Source organism: Salvia hispanica, chromosome 6 (genome assembly GCF_023119035.1).
Source record: "Salvia hispanica cultivar TCC Black 2014 chromosome 6, UniMelb_Shisp_WGS_1.0, whole genome shotgun sequence".
Lineage (NCBI taxonomy): Eukaryota > Viridiplantae > Streptophyta > Magnoliopsida > Lamiales > Lamiaceae > Salvia > Salvia hispanica.
This window is the reverse complement of record NC_062970.1, coordinates 33,144,105-33,162,985: the sequence shown is the minus strand read 5'-3', so window position 1 is coordinate 33,162,985 and position 18,881 is coordinate 33,144,105. Positions and strand designations below refer to the sequence as shown.

General features: G+C 36.7%; 1 protein-coding gene across 1 annotated transcript; it reads right to left on the bottom strand.

The window, feature by feature from the left end:
- Positions 1 to 4,819: 4,819 nt before the first annotated feature.
- On the bottom strand, positions 4,820 to 6,387 carry LOC125195170. The gene is made up of 3 exons (XM_048093357.1): positions 6,314 to 6,387; positions 5,082 to 5,612; positions 4,820 to 4,960 (listed from the first exon to the last, which is right to left on the bottom strand). The coding sequence occupies exons 2-3, from the start codon at positions 5,610 to 5,612 to the stop codon at positions 4,820 to 4,822; spliced, it is 672 nt and encodes a 223-aa protein (XP_047949314.1). The 5' UTR covers positions 6,314 to 6,387.
- Positions 6,388 to 18,881: the final 12,494 nt, after the last annotated feature.

Here is an 18,881-nt window from a genome sequence, read left to right as displayed (position 1 = left end):
AATGGCAAACTCTCCGACGCTGGTAAGTAGCCTCCGACTTACTGCATCCAAACATTTCGAGCTCCTTTGCTGTAAAAATTTCGAACTCCTTTGCGTATTACTTTTTTTTCATTCTATAGATATGTCTTCCAAATTAATTACAACCAGCATCTAGGGTTTGTTTCACATTTTATCAGCTTCTAATTATCCAAACACATCATTAATTTGATCTATTCCTTATGTTTGGAGTTTTGATATTTATTTCATCTTTTTGTGTTTCTATTTGAAGGCAATGTCAGAGGAAACTAGGGGAACCAAATTCAGTTTGGAGGATCCTGTGAGCCAACAAAGTATGTACTCATTCTTGCGTTGTTCGTTTAGCTTGAATTCGATTTGTCCAATATGTTTGTTATAGATGCTCCTTTTTTTTTAGTATTAGATGCTCATGTTTTATGAAACTGACCAATTCCAATATATTTGTATTAGATGCTCATTTTTTTAAGTATTAGATACACCTGTTTTATGGAATTGATTGTCTTCTTTACTGTTTTATGAAATTGACATGCTCGTATATATTTGTAGTAGCCTTCTTTACTGTATTCACTTCAAATTAACCTCTCATATATATTTCTATTAGTTGCTGATGGTTAAGCTTCAATTAAACCTCCCATATATATTTGTATGTGCTGGAGCAATGATTTCACATGAAAATGTGAAACAAAGTCATATGTTTCTGTTATGTAGAGATCAATGCTCACTTGGGACGAACTCAGAAGAGGAAAGGTGACCGCACGAGGAGAAGTTGGACTGAATGAGAGGAGGAGGCGCTTGTTATTGCATTGAAGGACATTGTTGCCCGTGGCTGGAAGTCCGACAATGGGTTTCGAGGTGGATATCTTGGGAAGCTTGAAGAAGCAATGCAAAGTCGGTTTCCCAAAACCGATATTAAGGGCACTCCCCACATCTACTCTAAAATATCGGCATGGGAAAAGTTGTATGGGTCGTTGGCTCTTATTTTGAATAGAAGTGGAGTTGGGTTTAACAATAAGGGCGACTACAAAATTGATTGTAATGACAATCAATGGGATCAAATTGTGAAGGTTAGACTTGTTATAATTTTTCCCCGAAACTTCAACACTGTTTTACCTTCAATACATTTTCCCAAGCCGCCCCCCTCCCCGAGATGACGTTGGTGTTCACGTTCCATGAGATGCCAGGCGTGCGAACTACAATCTTGAAGGCACGGTAATGATGCTCGAAGCATCGAAAGCGCTCATACACATCGCGGCATGTGAAGACGATCACCGTGTCAGCCGTGAGAGCAGCGGTTATTTACTCGAGGAGATTGTAGGGCATGACTTAACCATCCCACTTACCTACGTTCTTTGATTTGGTGATGAGAGACAGCGTGAGAGAATCAGTTTCAGCGGTCCACATTGACTTGTAGAAGAACACAGCTTGACTTGGAATGTTGTCTACCATTTTGTTTCAAGAAGAGATGTGTCGAGTGTTCATATCTTTGAAAATATCCAAGGTTAAGTAGTGGGGCATGATAGAATATTGTGGTACATAGTCTAGTCATATATTCATCACATCATCCTCATTTCTTGTCTTTAATTTTGCACGTGAGAATCAAATGGTAGCAACCTTGATAATATGGTCAAAATGAATTGAAGTGTAGCAACTTTAGTTGTTGTCTTGGTGCTCTTTTACAAGATTCACTACTCACGTGAATATTGGAAACATGGAAGACTACCTCTAACACTTCATGAGCTTGGAATATAATCTTTCGTAGGGGAGTCTATATAGGATACTTAGAGCTTGTGAAATTAGAGGAAAAATAGCATCCCCTCGCTCGTCGGTGTCTTAGCGCTATGAAATTATGACTACACTTCCCGTGAACGAGTATCCAATGTAAGTATTTTATCATTAAACATCTCTTTATCTTGTGTTGAGCGTTTGTAAATCTCTAACATAGTCGTAATCTCGTTTAACAAACAAGTAGACATATGAAACCCTCAGTTTCCTAGATAATTTGTCACAGTGATGGCTACTTTCATTTGGTGAGAACCTTGTATCTGTATAAATTACAAATTTCAAGCTTCGAACATTAAAGTTGATTATTCAATGCAGAGGTTTCCCCGACCGTGGTTTGATATGTACGGAGCTGATATTCCTACGTTGTGTAATCTACAATTGTCGAATGGCATAACATCGACAGTTAGGATAACCAAAATCGGACAAGAAGCTTACATTGAAGACAATTGGTGTAATTTCTGTCACACACACCCCGTCGAGATAGGGGACACCCTATTCGTCAGCCATCACGGAGGCCCTCATTTCAAAATTCTTAGGTTCAAGAGAATGGATGCATGCCGGATAGTGACATAATTGGTATAGTTAATTGAATCTCGTAGTTAATGATACATTTTATTTGTTGAGTTAACATTTACTACTTATGCGTCCCAATTAGGGCCTGCAGTGGGGTTGATCGGAAACAGCCGAAATTACTCGTTAGATACAGAGAGCGGTGACAGTGATCCTAAAGAGGGGTTGAGTTGGAACCGGGTATCCTACAAGTCAGATACGGAGAGCGATTATAGTGATCAAGATGCATTCACTTGTGTGTTGATAGCATCTAACTTTGAGCGTGGTTTGGTAAATTTCTCGTTCATTGCAGCAACTATTTTTCGTATGTGTATTTTTTAACAATTGTACGATGTCAATTTTGTAGATATTACCAACCATATGGTGGAAGACACACATTGATGACAAGGATAGTATTGAAGAATTCACATTTTGGGTTGATGATTATCCTTGGACAATGTTTGTGACAATCGAAGCTGAAAATGTTTGGATTAGTATTGGCTGGGAGACATTTGCCCGTGAAAATGAGCTTTCTGTTGGGATTGTGTGTAGGTTCGATCTGCTTCCTTGGCCGACAAAAACTTTTAACATCACTTTCTCGAGGTAGTTGTTCATGTCATTAAATTAAAATATGTATGTCCTACTTTAAATAACTTATCAGCTACTTGAAATATATCTTGCATTATTTTGTATGTTGACTTATTTAATCCTTACTGCATATTTAATAAATAATATTGATTAGCTTAGAAATTTTAAGTGGTTATCTAAGGAGATAATTAAATTATTCATCAGTATAATTACGTTTAGAATGATATATCTCATCACTACGGATTAAAATTAGGTCATGAATTTTATTTAGTTAGCAAAATCATATAAAAAACAGTAAAATAAAATATGCTTGGATAGTTTATAGTGCTGCAATATACAATATATGTATGGCTAAATGCCATTAAATCTCGGTATATGTGAAATTAAACTTTACTAAAATTCTCATAAAAGAGTACATATCTCGGTATATGTACACAAATGTATATTAATATACGCGTATATGTATGTACTCATTGTGATTTCCAAAACTTCACATACAGAAAACAAAACATAGTGACAGGGGAGATACAGAGATAAAAAAACATACAAGAGTTGAGCTGCAATAGTAATAATAGGCATAACCATTGCAAGAGTCATTAAGTAGTCATAATGGAGCCATAAGGAGTCATAAATAAAGATAAAGAACGATTCAAATAACAGACTGAAGATCATCTACAATCATTGGCTGTGCCTTTGTCGAATGGATTCCACATAACGCATAGCTTGATAAATTTATGAACCTCCCGACACGTGCTGCATAAAAAAACAAAAGAAAACAGCCTTGTGTGTCAACAATTAACCATACCATCATATATAAGTTTCTAATAAATGTTCAGAAATCATAGTTAAGCTCAATACCTGATTCCACAATGAGTTTGCTAATTGATCTCGGAACATGGTCCAACCTGTTGTTGCATCAACATAATCAACAAACGGGCCCTCATTTGAATCACCTTCCGGGCCATGTCCATCATTCCAAGTATCTGAGATCTTCGAGAGGATCCACAGGCATATCGCTTCTAATGTAGTTGTGCAACAAGAAACAAGCGCTGATCTGTTGTACTTGGGTCTTGATGGGGTAGAATGATGCACTGCGTAGTATGGCCCATCGCATCTTTAACTCCGCGAAAGCTCGTTCAATGATGTTTCGTGCCTTAGTATGACACATATTGTAAAGCTCAATAGCATTTTGTGGCATTTCAGCATTTGGCCCCATTCTTTGAGGTGGTATTTTACACCTCTATAGGGAGTCAAAAAGCCTTGGCTGTTTGCATAACCATTGTGACAAAGGTAATAATTTCCTTGAAAAAAAAATATACGGTAAAGATTTGTATAATAGGTATTGATTCAGAAAAAGAAGCCATACAAACTCGGCGAAGTTCATACCTATTGGGACCTTCATACCGTATGGGCGATTGACTGCATCCCTCAGGACACGAGCGTCGCCAGCAGCCCAGCCAGTTAGGACATAGGTAAAGCGCACATGTCGATCGCAGGCTGCTAGTGTGTTTGTTGTTATTTGTCCTTTTCGGTTCCAAAAGCGCGGTTTATCTGAGTTAGGAACCAACACTGACAGTACTCTAGAGTGCAGTGCGTGCGGTTTGTGTGATGTGTCACTCGATCTAACAGGTCCAGAGGATTCGACTAGACTTCAAAGGCTAGAAGATCGTGAAACTATCGAAAGGGGTCGTTGGGTGCATTCTATTCCTTCAAAAACCTCAACCCACTATACTACAACTTAGCACAGGGAAGTAAAGGATCAATCCCACGAGGACGAAGGTGCTACGAAACTGCATTTGAGGATGTTTTGGGAAAGAAAAAGGGCTCACTATACTACAACTTAGCACAGGGAAGTAAAGGATCAATCCCACGAGGACGAAGGTGGTTAGTTTAGCTTGGTGAAGAAGAAAATGTCACAATCAAAGAATGGGCCCCAAATGCACAGAATTTTAACCTTAAACCGATGCATGAAACGAGCCTTATCAAACACATTTATGTAAGTTCCATCTAACGCTCCAAGACAACCCTACACAAAAATAAGAAAGTGGGGACGTAAAACAAAATCCAACTGGTAGTGAGATAATTAATATAGTCTTATGTCTATAGGGAAATTAATAAAATTAGTCACATACTACATCGAATAATACCTTAAAATGTCTCCACCTCCAATCAACGCAATCATCTTTTGTTGGCTCTGGTTTGACCAAGAACAATGTGTGCATTTTTATGATGGCTCGAAGTACAGCGTGAACATATGTTGAAATAGTTTCACTTGACCGCAAGAAGTTGAATCTCGTGATACAGTTCTTTTTATGATGGGCTAGTATACTGAGAAAAATAGCCACTTGTTCTTCAATATAAACAAACCTCCTATCACGAAGGGTTCCTAACTGCCGGAACAAGGAACAAAGCCTACCAAATGCATTTCTATCCATCCTAAGATTTATTACGCAATCTGTGTCGGTAACACCGACCAACCTATTCATGTGACTAACTTGTGAGGGTACCCTCCCCGTGAGGCTGTAAGGTAAGACAATTTGTAATCTCTTTCTCTTTTTACCCTTCTCAAGTTTAGCGAAAAACAAATATAGTATACAATACCGGGCAACTAAATAATTGCGTGTAATCTCCTCCAACATTTGCACCACTGTATTCTCCTTCTTTACATTTCGAGCCATCTACAGACAAGATAACACAAGAATGAGAAAATTATCTATTAATTGGACCAACAAATTCTCAAATCATGTTTAGTAAGCAAGTTACAAAGTAGGAGATTGTTGACTGAACGGTGCAAGTATTATCACTTCGGCCAAAATTCAACAGCCGCATTTACAATCAAACACCAAGACCATTGATGCCGAATAATCGGTGAGAGAACAAATTTTATATTCTGAAATGCAATCGAAGCTGAAATTACTTATCTAATCTGACTTCGTCAATAACCTTTTTATCATACTTTTGTTTTCAATGTTCATGTACCAGCAGAGTACTATTTTTCTACCAATTAAAATTGATATAATTGCAATTACAAATCAAAGCCAAAACCAAATTCCAATTACCCACAACTACCAATTTCATGAATTAAGATTTCAAATTGATCTGCTCATATTTCTAAAAAAATTGCAAAAAAATGCCTCAAATTCAACACTAATGTAAATCCAAAATATTAAGGTTTCCACAAGTTAAAATCCCATCTTGAATTTGTTCCACAATCCTCAAAACTCATACGGAGGGTCGAAAATCAACAATTAACCCCAAAACCTAGAACCATATCCATTACCCACTCTCAACAAATGTGGATTTTTCGATCTCAAATTATTGGGACCAAAAAAATGAGGGATTTAACTTCGAATTGAAAAACTAAATTAACCTGATCGACCTTCCCTTAAAATTTATGTCGACTCTTGAAGGATCTGGAGATGAAATTGATGAACCACTATCTGTAGAGCGTTCGGAAAATTGGTGTTGAAGCAGATTCTACTTTGTTGCCTTTGTCCATTCAATTATGTAGGGACAAACAAGAGGGTTATTTAAGTAATTGCATATGGAATATTTTGTTAAATGAGCAACTCAGATATGTATATCGGAGCAAATTTGGAAGTTGCGCTAAATGGCGCTTTCGGAGCATTTAAGGCGGGCCTCCCTCTTTTACTTGGGCCTGTCGAAAACTATAAATGCCAAACCAAACATCCGATAACACCATTTAACATACACTAACTGAAGTTATAAGACAATCCAAACACGCATTAATAGAATACATATAAAACACACATCCAATGACTAATTCTCCACCGTTAGCTCAACCTTACTTGTTTCAAGCGACAAGCTAGGTAGGTGTGAGTGTTTATGCGTCTGAGCATCTCCTACTTGGCTCCACGTTGAGACAAGTTAAGCTTTATTGGGTTTCATGGACTAACAATGAAGTTGAGTTTTTTTGAGAAGTTTAAATGGAAGATAAACTATAGTCTAAAAATAATCATACAGCTTTGCAAGCTATTGTTTGAAAATCTCCCACAAAAGTATGGACCATCACGTTTGGCTCAACTTAATTTCATGTTAATACCACCCATTTTGTTTATGTCTTTTTGGGTTTCAATTATTTCCTACCAATACTATTAGGGCGCGTCTGGTAGCCGAAACAAATGTTAACATGCTTCCATAGATAATGGGCTTTCCTAATTTGGTTGATAGAGTTATTCAATGTTTGGTTGAGCCCATGTAGCCTGATTGGGCTTTTATGTATTGTTTGGTTCAAACATTGTGTGTAGGAAACAAAATCAATTGTGACTAATCTACCCTCTCCATCGCCAGAAAGTAGAATAGCGGCGATCAACCCAAATGAAGTTGCGTTTCTCTTCCAAGTGAAGCTCCAAACTATTTTCTCCAACCTGCAAATAACATCTCTACATGAGACATTATTGAAAAGCTCCAAAAATAGTAAAGGGAAGGTTACCTCATTGCTAAGAATGCACTATCTTGCTAGCAACAATCTCCCTACGGAATGCTGCGTAAAGTTTTCTTTGAACCAGAGATCCAAAACTCAACACCTTCAACATTTTTCTGAGGCAGATTCATATTTCCAAAATAGGACTGAAAATCCTACTCGAACCCGGCTTCAGTTGCTAGAGAATGAGAGCTCGAACACAAAGGGAGTATCTTGATGCAACGAGGGAAGGGAGTGTGTGTGCAAACTGTGACCTGAACATTACGGATAGCATTACTCCATTCACAATTGAAAATTGAATCCTACACAAACGTAAGTTTCAGAGAACCAGAGATCAAAAATTAGTCACTGCATATTTTCCGTCGACGACAAACAGGATAGAATTTCTCAAACAATTCATATGCACAATCTCATGACCAATCCGAATTTGTCAAACCATTCGAAATCAAGTAAGCAAGGCAACCAATTCCAAATGCAAAAATTAATGCTACATATGCACAACATTTTTTCCTCCAATCGGAACCAAGTCAATCAATCACGGCCGGCGGCGACCAAATTGAAGTTCATAAAGCAAATCAACAAACAAGAATCGAACAAGAATCCATAAAACGCCGCAAATCGAACCCTTAAAATGCTGCAAATCGGCACTACAAACAAGAATCAAACATTCGAATCGGAACTTACCCGGTAATCAAGTTAGCAAGGCAACCAATTCAAAAATGCAAAAATTCACAAAAAAAATTTCTCCAATTCGCCCAAATCAATCACGAAATTTGCACAAATCCAAAATTCTGCTCAAATCTGACCCAATTTGCACAAATCCAGAATGAATGCAACATCACAACCACACACAATTCGAATATTCAAAGCATTCCACAACATATTGAGCTTGCAAACAATGCAATTCGGATGTGCGGAATGTAAAGCTACAACGAGAGAATTGTTCAAATCGGACCCAATTTCATACATCAACACCAAATTCATAGTCAAAGCTACCAGATCGAACCAAAAAATCGAGAATTTGACATACCCGGATGAAGGTAGTGCGAAGGAACCGGAAGTGAAAAGAGGACGAAAGTCGGGATTGAACAGTTACCCTCGCCGGCGACATTAGAGTTTTACACACAGTGGCGACCAAATTTAACCTCCGTCGGTTCACAAGATGCAATTTTTCAACGGCTACAAAGGGCAATTTGGAACAAATACCTTCCTTCCCTTGTAATCGGCAAAATCGTGAAAAACTAATACCACTCCTCTCTCTGATAGTGTTGACACAATTCTGATGATAATAGTATATGCAGTTGTGAAACCCGATTGCTGTATTCTGGGTCGGCAGATTCGTATTTGAGCTACCAAACGACGGTTTAGGCGTGGGGGAAGGGGTGTTTCAGGAAAAATGAGAGCTACCAGACAAGCTCTTACATGCCAAATGTACCACATTTTCTAATGTATAGAACGTTTGAAGCTAAATACAGTACTACTGTCTCTTTTTTTGGAATTGAAGAAAAATACTATGTAGAATACAAACTAACATAAAATAAAGTTTAATTATCAAGGTATATACAGAACCAGCTCCAAAACACTTGGTACATTTTCTTATAATTTCTTTCAATTTATTTTAGGTTTTAGTCGGTCAAGACTCAAGAGTACAATGAATCAGACCCAATTTTATGAGAACGTGTTAATTAAATTCCACACCTACAAAAAAAGCACAAGATACACTCACCTTTCATTAACCTCAACCACATTTTACTATATTTCTTAAAACTCGTACTTAGTCAAATATACTCTGTATAGATAGACGAAGGGAGAATATTGATTTTTTAAAATTTAAATTAATAAAAGTAGTTTAAAATTTATATTAATAATTATTTATAGTATTATTTAGTATTTAAACTGCATAATTTACTATATCTGTATTTTTAATGTTATTGTTATAAGTAATTCCCAATGATTATATATCGTATATATTTTTATTATTATTTAATATATAGTAGATGATAAATTAAACCTAGAAGTACTATTTTTATAAATAAATTATCGTTAAATTATGAGAATTATTATACTATATTTTTGACAGAATACTATGACAGGAAGTGATCAATTGCTAACTAATTAGCAATCCCAAATTAAGACCAAATCTTAGCCATTAGATTTGGAGATCTAGTGGTTGAAATAATGCCACATGAATTATATTTTTAATTAAGAAAATTATTCAATAAAAATAAGGGGTATTAATGTCAATTCTCTCTCATTAAAATCATCTTAAAACTTTAAATTTACGTAACTCTCTCGATTTAAATTATTTTTTTGCAAAAAATATATCAAATTAAAGATAATTTTATAAGGATTCCGACGAGAGATCTCAATTGCATATGTTCCGACGACGTTCGGATGATGAAATTTGATATTTTTTATTTTAGTTTTCGTAAATGTTGATAACTATAATTTTGTCAACAAATACATCAAAAAATTTCAATATAATGCATATAAAATCTCAATAAAACCATGTAAAAATCTCAATAAATATGTGTTGATATTTTCTTGTACTAGTGTTGATATTCTTATGTCATATTGTTGATATATGTAATACACTATGTTGATATAAAAAAACACTCACAAAAATTATCATATGATAACATAATGACGATATTACCCTTTTGTTGATATTTTGTATACTATTTATTGAGATTCGTAAGATTTAATCTCATCCACTCATTTTAAAATCTATGGGTATAGATTTGGTCTTGATTTTGGATTATGATGCTAAAAGCAATAGAAGATGACCCTACTATGACATAATAAAATTTATATGATGTTAATAGTTAAATCTATAATTTATTAAAATAAATTTAGAGAGAATCAATTTTTATTTACATATTCATATCCAAATATAAATGCTTTTTGTTATGGTTTCAGTCAAAAAACTCGAAAACCGAATATCCAAACCGAAAATTTAAAATTCGGTTCGGTTTGTTCGGTTTTTCGATTCGGTTCGGTTTTAGAATTTTGAAAATTTCAGTTTTTCGGTTCGGTTCGGTTCGGTTCGGACGAAAAAAAAAACCGAAAAATCGAAAAACCAAATTATATTTTAATATTGTATATATATAGGATTGTGATCAATTGAGATTTTTTATGCTAATTGAGAAATGAGATGCAATATCAGCCACTCATTTTTATTAAATGAGTGGTCCATATTTTTCTACATGGAAAATATCTTTAGATTAATTAATTATGAAAGGGCAGAATGGTAATATCATAGTAAATTTTATTCAATAAATATTTTTTTTAATTTCTAATTTTTATTAATTTTTTATTTTTTTTTAAAAAAATTTTTAGTTTTTTTTTAAAAAAAATTTATTTTTAGTTTTCAACTGCATATACAATTCATGTCAACTACACACATATAATGTCAATTATGTGTACAATCCATGTCAACCACACACACAATTCATGTCAACTACACACATATAATGTCAACTATGTGTACAATCCATGTCAACTACAAATACAATTCATGTTAACTACACAATATAATGTCAACTACATGTACAATTCATGTCAAATAGTATTTATTGAATAAAGTTGTTGACATTTGATGTGTAGTTGACATGAATTGTATATGTAGTTGAAAAAAAAAATTAAAAAAATAAAAAATAATAAAAAAATGAAAAAAAATTTAAAAAAATTAAAAAAATTAAAAATAAGTAAATTAATTAATTAATAAAATTACAATTATGCCCCTCTGTTGACATAAACTACATGCTGTTGACATTTCACAAATATTCTGGATGAGTGGCTGAGATTGGATCTCAATTCTCAATTAGGTTGATAAATCACCACCTATATATATATATATATATATATATATATATATATATATATATATATATATACAATAACCCATAATTATGGTGATAACCTAATAACCCTCATTTTATGGACGAAAAATATCATTTTATGGAACAGAATATCATTTTATGGAATAAAAGTATCATTTTATGCATGCTGAAAAAATATCATTTGATCGTGTATAAATATCATTTTTAGTAAAAATGATACTTTTGACCCATAAAATGATAGGGTTATTAGGTTATCACATAAATATGAGTTATGATATGAATCTCCATTCTCCGCCGCTCCACCTCCTCCTTCTAAACCCAAAATCTCTCGAGTCTCCACTCTCCACCTCTCATCTGATTCACCAAGCCAGTCGCCTCTAAAAGCATAAGAGCAGAAGACATTGATAAAAGCTTTTGAAGACCATAAACAAGAATAGAATGCCAAAGAGTGAACGATTTGATTGATGAACTGGTAAGTGTTACAGAGTTTTATCATTGCTATATATATTTCCATAAGAAGGATCTAGATGCTAGCATCTGTAACAAACTATTATCTTCACTCAATGGCAATGTAAGACGTTGATTGAATCTGAGGACCACTAGCCACGTGTTGTTTCTTTCTCTCCTTTGTCCAACTTCCTTGGAGGTGGTCCTAGCAGAATATCTTTCCAACTCAGCTTAGCTGAATGAGATGCCACGTTGCTAGTCTTCTCGTGTTCACAATTCTTGTACTGGTCATCAATTGTATCCATGTGTGGTATCTCACGAGTCATATCTTCATCTTCAATACTCTTGAGAGTGGCTAGGTTAACACTTCCCCTCAATTCGAAGGAGGCGAGAGAAAACACTCCCAGCTTGTTTCTGAGCCTCGTGAAGAATTGCAGACTCAGTGGTTTCGTGAATATGTCAGCCACCTGATTAAGAGAAGGAACATGACGCAAATCAATTTCTTTAGCAGCGACCTTATCTCGAACAAAATGAATGTCGAGTTCGATGTGCTTCGTTCTAGAATGCAGCACCGGATTGGAGGCCAAGGAAATTGTGCTCAAATTATCTACCCAAACAACAGGGGATGTTTTGATCGGTATATCAATCTCAGTCAGCAAAGATGTTATCCATGTGATTTCTGATACAAGGTGAGCCAAACTTCTATACTCAGCTTCAGTGCTGGAGCGGGAAACAACTTTTTGCTTCTTTGCACACCAAGATATCAGATTATCTCCAAAGTAAACACAATAACCCGTGGTTGATCTTCTATTGTCTATATCAGATGCCCAATCCGAATCAGAAAACCCAGAAATATGGAAGTTGGAGGGCTTGATGTGAAGACCATAATCTGTTGAGCCACTAAGATATCTCAAAATCCTCTTCACTGCCTTCCAATGACTATCAAGAGGACATGCCATGTATTGACTGACTTTGTTAACCGAGAAGCTAAGTTCAGGCCTTGTGATGGTTACATATTGTAATGCACCAACAACACTTCTATAAAGCTTACCATCTACAGTTGGTTCTCCTTCGAACTTGCTCAATTTGAGATCTGAAACCATGGGTGTGGGATGAGGTTTAGCATCTGCCATTTTGACCTTATCCAGCAACTGAATAATGTAAGCACCTTGAGAAAGATGAAGACCAAGAGAGGTTTTAGAGACTTCAATGCCAAGAAAGTGCTTCACTTCTCCTAAATCTTTCAAGTAAAACCTGTCATTAAGCTGAGCAATAATCTGAGATATAGCAAAAGAAGAATTTCCAGTTATTAGCATATCATCCACATAAACAAGGAGATAGATGGTAACAGCCTTGGTCTTCAGAAAAAAGAAAGAATGATCTGCCTTGGATTGGTTGAAGCCGAGGTCAAAAAGTGCAGATTGCATGGTGAGAAACCAAGAACGAGATGCTTGCTTAAGACCATACAAAGCCTTGTTTAGTTTACAAACCATACCTGGTGCACCTTGTTCAAAACCGGGAGGCTGTCGCATGTAAATTTCCTCTCTAAGATCACTATTAAGAAAAGAATTATTCACATCCAGATGCTTGATAGACCAGCTTGAAGTGACTGCAATGCTTAGTATCAAACGAATGGTGTTCGGCTTGACTACGGGACTGAATGTCTCAAGGAAGTCAAGACCTGCTTCTTGAGAAAATCCTTGAGCGACTAACCTTGCCTTGTGTCGAGCAATTGAACCATCAGCATGCTTCTTTAAACGAAAAATCCAAGTGCATCCAATCAAGTTCTTTCCAGGAGGAAGATAAGTAAGAGTCCAGGTCTTATTTTTTAAAAGTGCAAGAAATTCCTCTGTCATTGCACATCGCCAAACAGGAATTGCAAGTGCAAACTTAGCAGAGCATGGGATGAGAAGATGCAGCTCAGTTTTATCTGATGAAGAAGTGGTAGTTGCAAGAATTTTGGGCTTAAAAATGACACGTTTAGCTCGAGTAACCATGGGATGATGATTTTCAGGAATGGCATTAGAGGCATGAGCAGGAGGAGAGGTAGAATGAGAGGAGGCAGGAATGGAGTCAGAGGGAGCATGAGTAGGATTAGGATCAGTATATGGAGTGGATAGAGGAGATGGAGCCGAAAAAGAAATATGAGTATTAGTGGATCCAGAAGGAGGAGAATCAGTAGATGACTGAGAGGGAATGGAGTTAGAGCTGGTGGGACTGGAGGGAAAAACAGGAGAAGAGAAGTGAGGGGAGGGAGGTAAAGATGATGGATCATTGAAATGTGATAATGGAAAAGAAAATGGAGAATGTGCAGTAGGGAGAGAAGAGAGATCAGAATGAGAATTTGATGTAGAGAGAGGCAGGACTTTGTGAGGAAAGGTGGTTTCATGAAAGATGATATCTCTAGTAATGATTACTTTCCCTGAGTTCAACATTGCCTTGTACCCCTTGTGAGAGGGACTATACCCCAAAAAAGTGGCAGCCTCGGATCTGAAATCTAACTTAGATTTGGTGAGGGGCCTGATATGAGGATAACACAAACATCCAAATGGTTTGAGAGTGAGGTAATCAGGTTTGGTTTTATAGAGAATTTCATAGGGTGAAATGTAGGATAATGTTTGAGAGGGGATTCTGTTAATAAGATGGACAGAAGTAGTGAAGGAATCATCCCAAAATGATGGAGGCAGACCAGATTGAGACAAAAGAGTGAGCTCAGTTTCAACGATATGCCTATGCTTTCTTTCAGCTAGGCCATTTTGTTGAGGTGTATAAGGGCATGATATCCTATGATGAACACCTTCTGACTGCAAAAAATCAGTGAGACCCCTATACTCCCCTCCCCAATCACTTTGAAGAGCTTTAAGTTTGGTGCCAAATTGAGTTTCAACTAGCTGCTTGAAATGTTTAAAAACTAGAAGAAGTTCATCTTTTGTTTTGAGAAATATATCCAAGTGTAGCGACTGTGGTGATCAATGAAATTTACATAATATCAAAATCCATTCTTAGAAATGACCGGAGCTGGACCCCAAAGATCCGAGTGTATTAATTCAAGAGGATGATTATGTTCAGTGGAAGAAGAACAATAAGGCAAACGATGGCTTTTAGAGATACTGCAAGAATGACAGATAAAGTCTGATTTCATTGAAGAAAATGGAATTTTACAATCTAATAGAATCTTTTTGACGATAGGCATTGCACAATGTCCAAGCCGTTTATGCCAAAGTTCTAAGCTATCAGACTGTTTACAAGAGAAAGCAACAGGTAAGGCAAATGAAAAAGCATTGACTGGAATAGGCTTGATCTTGATTGATGAACTTGAAGGGGGTACGGGTGAAGGAGACTGAACTTTGTTGAAGAGAAATTTGTAGAGACCATTATCAAGGATGCCCTTGAGAATGACTTCCTTGAAACCTGATCTCTTACAAGACAAAAATCAGAATGGAATTCAAAGAAAACATGATTCTCTCTAGCAAAGTGAGAAACGCTTAAGAGATTTTTTGACACTTTAGGAACATGTAAGAGATTACTAAGAAGAAAACTTCTAGAAGAATCAGAATCAGCACCACAAACAGTTGAATCACCAACATGAGCAATGTTAATGCTAGAATTATCACCAAGATGAAGAGATGTACCTCCATGATATTCTGAGTCATTGTTCAAGTTGGAGAGGTCATTCGACACATGATGTGTTGCCCCTGAATCCGGATACCAAGAACTAGTGAAAGATGCATCAGTAGAGAAATCAGATTGAGTACCAAGAACAGAAGGTGCTCTTGCTTGAGCAATGTTAGCAGATGGGACTGTCTGATGTGAAATATATTGATGCCCCTGCTGTGGATGTGAAGGCTTGCTGCCTGAGGCTGGTTGTGGCATGAAAGAGTGTTCAAAACGATACCAGCATCGACTTGAAGTGTGGCCGGGCTTTTCACATAGTTGACAGATTAGCCGATTTCCAGATCTGCCTCTTCCGCCAGATCTGCCACCTCTATAGCCATTTCCTCTTCCTCTGCTGTCAGATCTCCCTGAGAAGTGGTGATTACCTCTATAATTTGGCTGACTCATTCCTTCTTTGTTGTAGCCAGAAGCTTGAGCTAAATGTAAGGATGGCACAGATCCTTCCATATTAACTTTGCTAGGCTTAGAAACTTCAAGCCTGGACTCAAAACTGAGAAGAAGAGAAGTAACCTCCTGCATTGTCCAAGCGTCTACTCTAGCTGAAATAGCCACCGTTACTGGATCATATTCACCACCAAGCCCATTGAGAGTGTGAAGAATTTGATCATCTTCTGAAGGTCACAATAATCCTGCATCCTACAGCTGCAAGAAGGTCACAATAATTCTTAATCTTACCCAGATAATCCATCATGGATAGAGTATCTTTCTTCACCGATTGAAGTTGCATCTTGTATTGCATCATTTTGGCTTTGGATTGACTTGCAAAATTGGATTCCAAAGATGACCAGATCTGTTTGCTGGTAGTGAGCCCAACCATTAATGACAGAATACTTTCAGTAAGAGAGGACTGCAACCATGAAGCAAGAAGTTGATCCTGTCTCTTCCAAGACAGATAATCAGGATTTAGCTTCAGCTCCGAGGTGTCTTTTGCTGCTATCATGCGAGGTGGCACATCCTGCTCCTCAAACAAAAAGGGCTCGAGATCAAAGGCTCGAACGGTGGACATGATTTGTTGTCGCCAAATCAGGTAGTTGCTCTCCGTAAGCTTAACAACTATCGGATGAGTTTGTGACAAAACGGGTATGCCCGCATATGGTGAGGGTAGAGGAGATTCCTCCCCCTTTGAGGCATCTTTTTCAGCCATTGAATAAAGCAGAACTTCAAAAGAACAAATAAAAGAAAAGAGGATAGGTCAGAACCTAGGATGAACCTAGGCTCTGATACCATAAAAGCATAAGAGCAGAAGACATTGATAAAAGCTTTTGAAGACCATAAACAAGAATAGAATGCCAAAGAGTGAACGATTTGATTGATGAACTGGTAAGTGTTACAGAGTTTTATCATTGCTATATATATTTCCATAAGAAGGATCTAGATGCTAGCATCTGTAACAAACTATTATCTTCACTCAAGTGGCAATGTAAGACGTTGATTGAATCTGAGGACCACTAGCCACGTGTTGTTTCTTTCTCTCCTTTGTCCGACTTCCTTGGAGGTGGTCCTAGCATAATATCTTTCCAACTCAGCTTAGCTGAATGAGATGCCACTGCTAGTCTTCTCGTGTTCACAATTCTTGTACTGGTCAGCAATTGTATCCATGTGTGGTATCTCACGAGTCATATCTTCATCTTCAATACTCTTGAGAGTGGCTAGGTTAACAGCCTCCAGCGGCCAACTCCGGCCCGGCGCCCCTCCACGCCGTCAGAGAGAGAGAGAGCTCAGCCCGTTACCCCTCAGTCCTCACGCTTCACGTCTTCGTCTTCACGGCTCCAGTTCGTAAAACTCTACCCAAGCCTACAATTGAACTCTACCCAAACTCTTCACGGCTTCACGTGACCCATCTGCCTCTCTCTCTAACATTAGCCACAATTTCTTGCTTATAAACATAGAAGTACTAATATGAAGCAGCTGATGTGTCTAAAAATTATCTTTATTGTGTGGAGTATAATTTTGTATTTTACAATATTTGTTTAAGAAGCAATTTAAGTATTTGATTTTAGATTCTTTTAAATCTTGTGTGAGTTCATATCTTGTATGGAAGTGTGATTATTTGACTTGTGTAGTTAATTAATTCATTTTTTATTTATTAAGTTATCAAGTTATATGGAAGTGTGATTATTTGACTTGTGTTTAAATAGATAGTAGTATGTGTGTTTATTTTTTATAATTTTGTTTTAGATTGAAAGAGACAGAGATTATTTTTTTTCCTTGTATGTGTAACAAAGAGAGTGTCTGTTATTGAAAGGTTAGGGAAGGGAAGGGAAATGAGTGTCTGTTATTGAAAGGGAAGGGAAGGGAAATGGGGAGATGAACAAAATTTTTGGAGTGGATTATTTTTCTATAATATGTTGTGTATTTATTTGGTTGATATTTGTTATTGTGGAATGTGGATTGATTTTTTGTTGGTTGATGGATCATGAATATAGTTTGTATATATTTTTTTTTTTTGGTTTTTTGGTTTTAGGATTTTCGGTTTTTTTGTTTTTCGTATAATTTCAGTTTTTTCGGTTTAATTCGGTTTTTTAAGTTCGGTTTTTGGTTTTTCGGTTTTTCGGTTCGGTTCAATTTCAATTTTAGTCTAAATTCGATTTTTCAGGTTCGGTTCGATTTGGGCGAAAAACCAAACTGAAACCCGAATACTCACCCCCTATATGGAGTAGTATGAAATCTATCTTAATATTTTCTTATCAACTATATTTGTGGTACCTTTATTCCATGGTAAAAATGAACCTAATTAATTCCAAGACGATTTCAGTTTTATTATACCAAAATACCATAATTTTTATTGGTATTCCATATATGCCATTTTATTTTGCCCATTAAATAATATCCATATTTATTTTTTCGTTTTGGAGCATCTCCAATGGGACGGATGTCCCATTGGACTTCCCGACGCACTTCCCAAAAACATCTCATGCCACGTCATAAGGACCTCCCACTGCACAATGACGGACATCTCCAAAGACATCCCGCGCTGACTTCTACAATAAAAAATAACAGATTCCCAAATATGCAATTTACGGAATTAAAATTTCGACACGAATACGAAAGGAGAAAGTGAAATAAATAAATAAATAAATAATCGGGACGTCCGCATTGACGACGCAATGGCGTACGTCGGCGGAAAGCCGCGGATGAGAGGTGTCCGCCGCCCCTGCGCCTAGTGGCGGATGTCCCGCGAGGACTTCCCGCACGGTGGTCTAACGTCCGCCGGAACATCCTCCAAGAGCATCTCCAACGCCGGACGTCCCGGCGGGCTTCGGACCGGCGTGTCGGACGTCCGTCGGGGATGTCCTATAAAATTGGGCTCATATTTTATTAACTTTTTAAAATTTTGGATGGAAAGAGTAGTACTTAAAAACGAATTCAAGCAATTCCTAATCGAATTCAGTATTTATTATATTAGCAACACCCTATTTTTTATTGATATATCTTGCGAAGATTTTAAGCGGAATATATATATTGATATCCAAACGCGACTTCTTCTGGAGTCTGCTATAAAAGACGCATAAGACTTCAATTTTCACTGATTAGCTTTC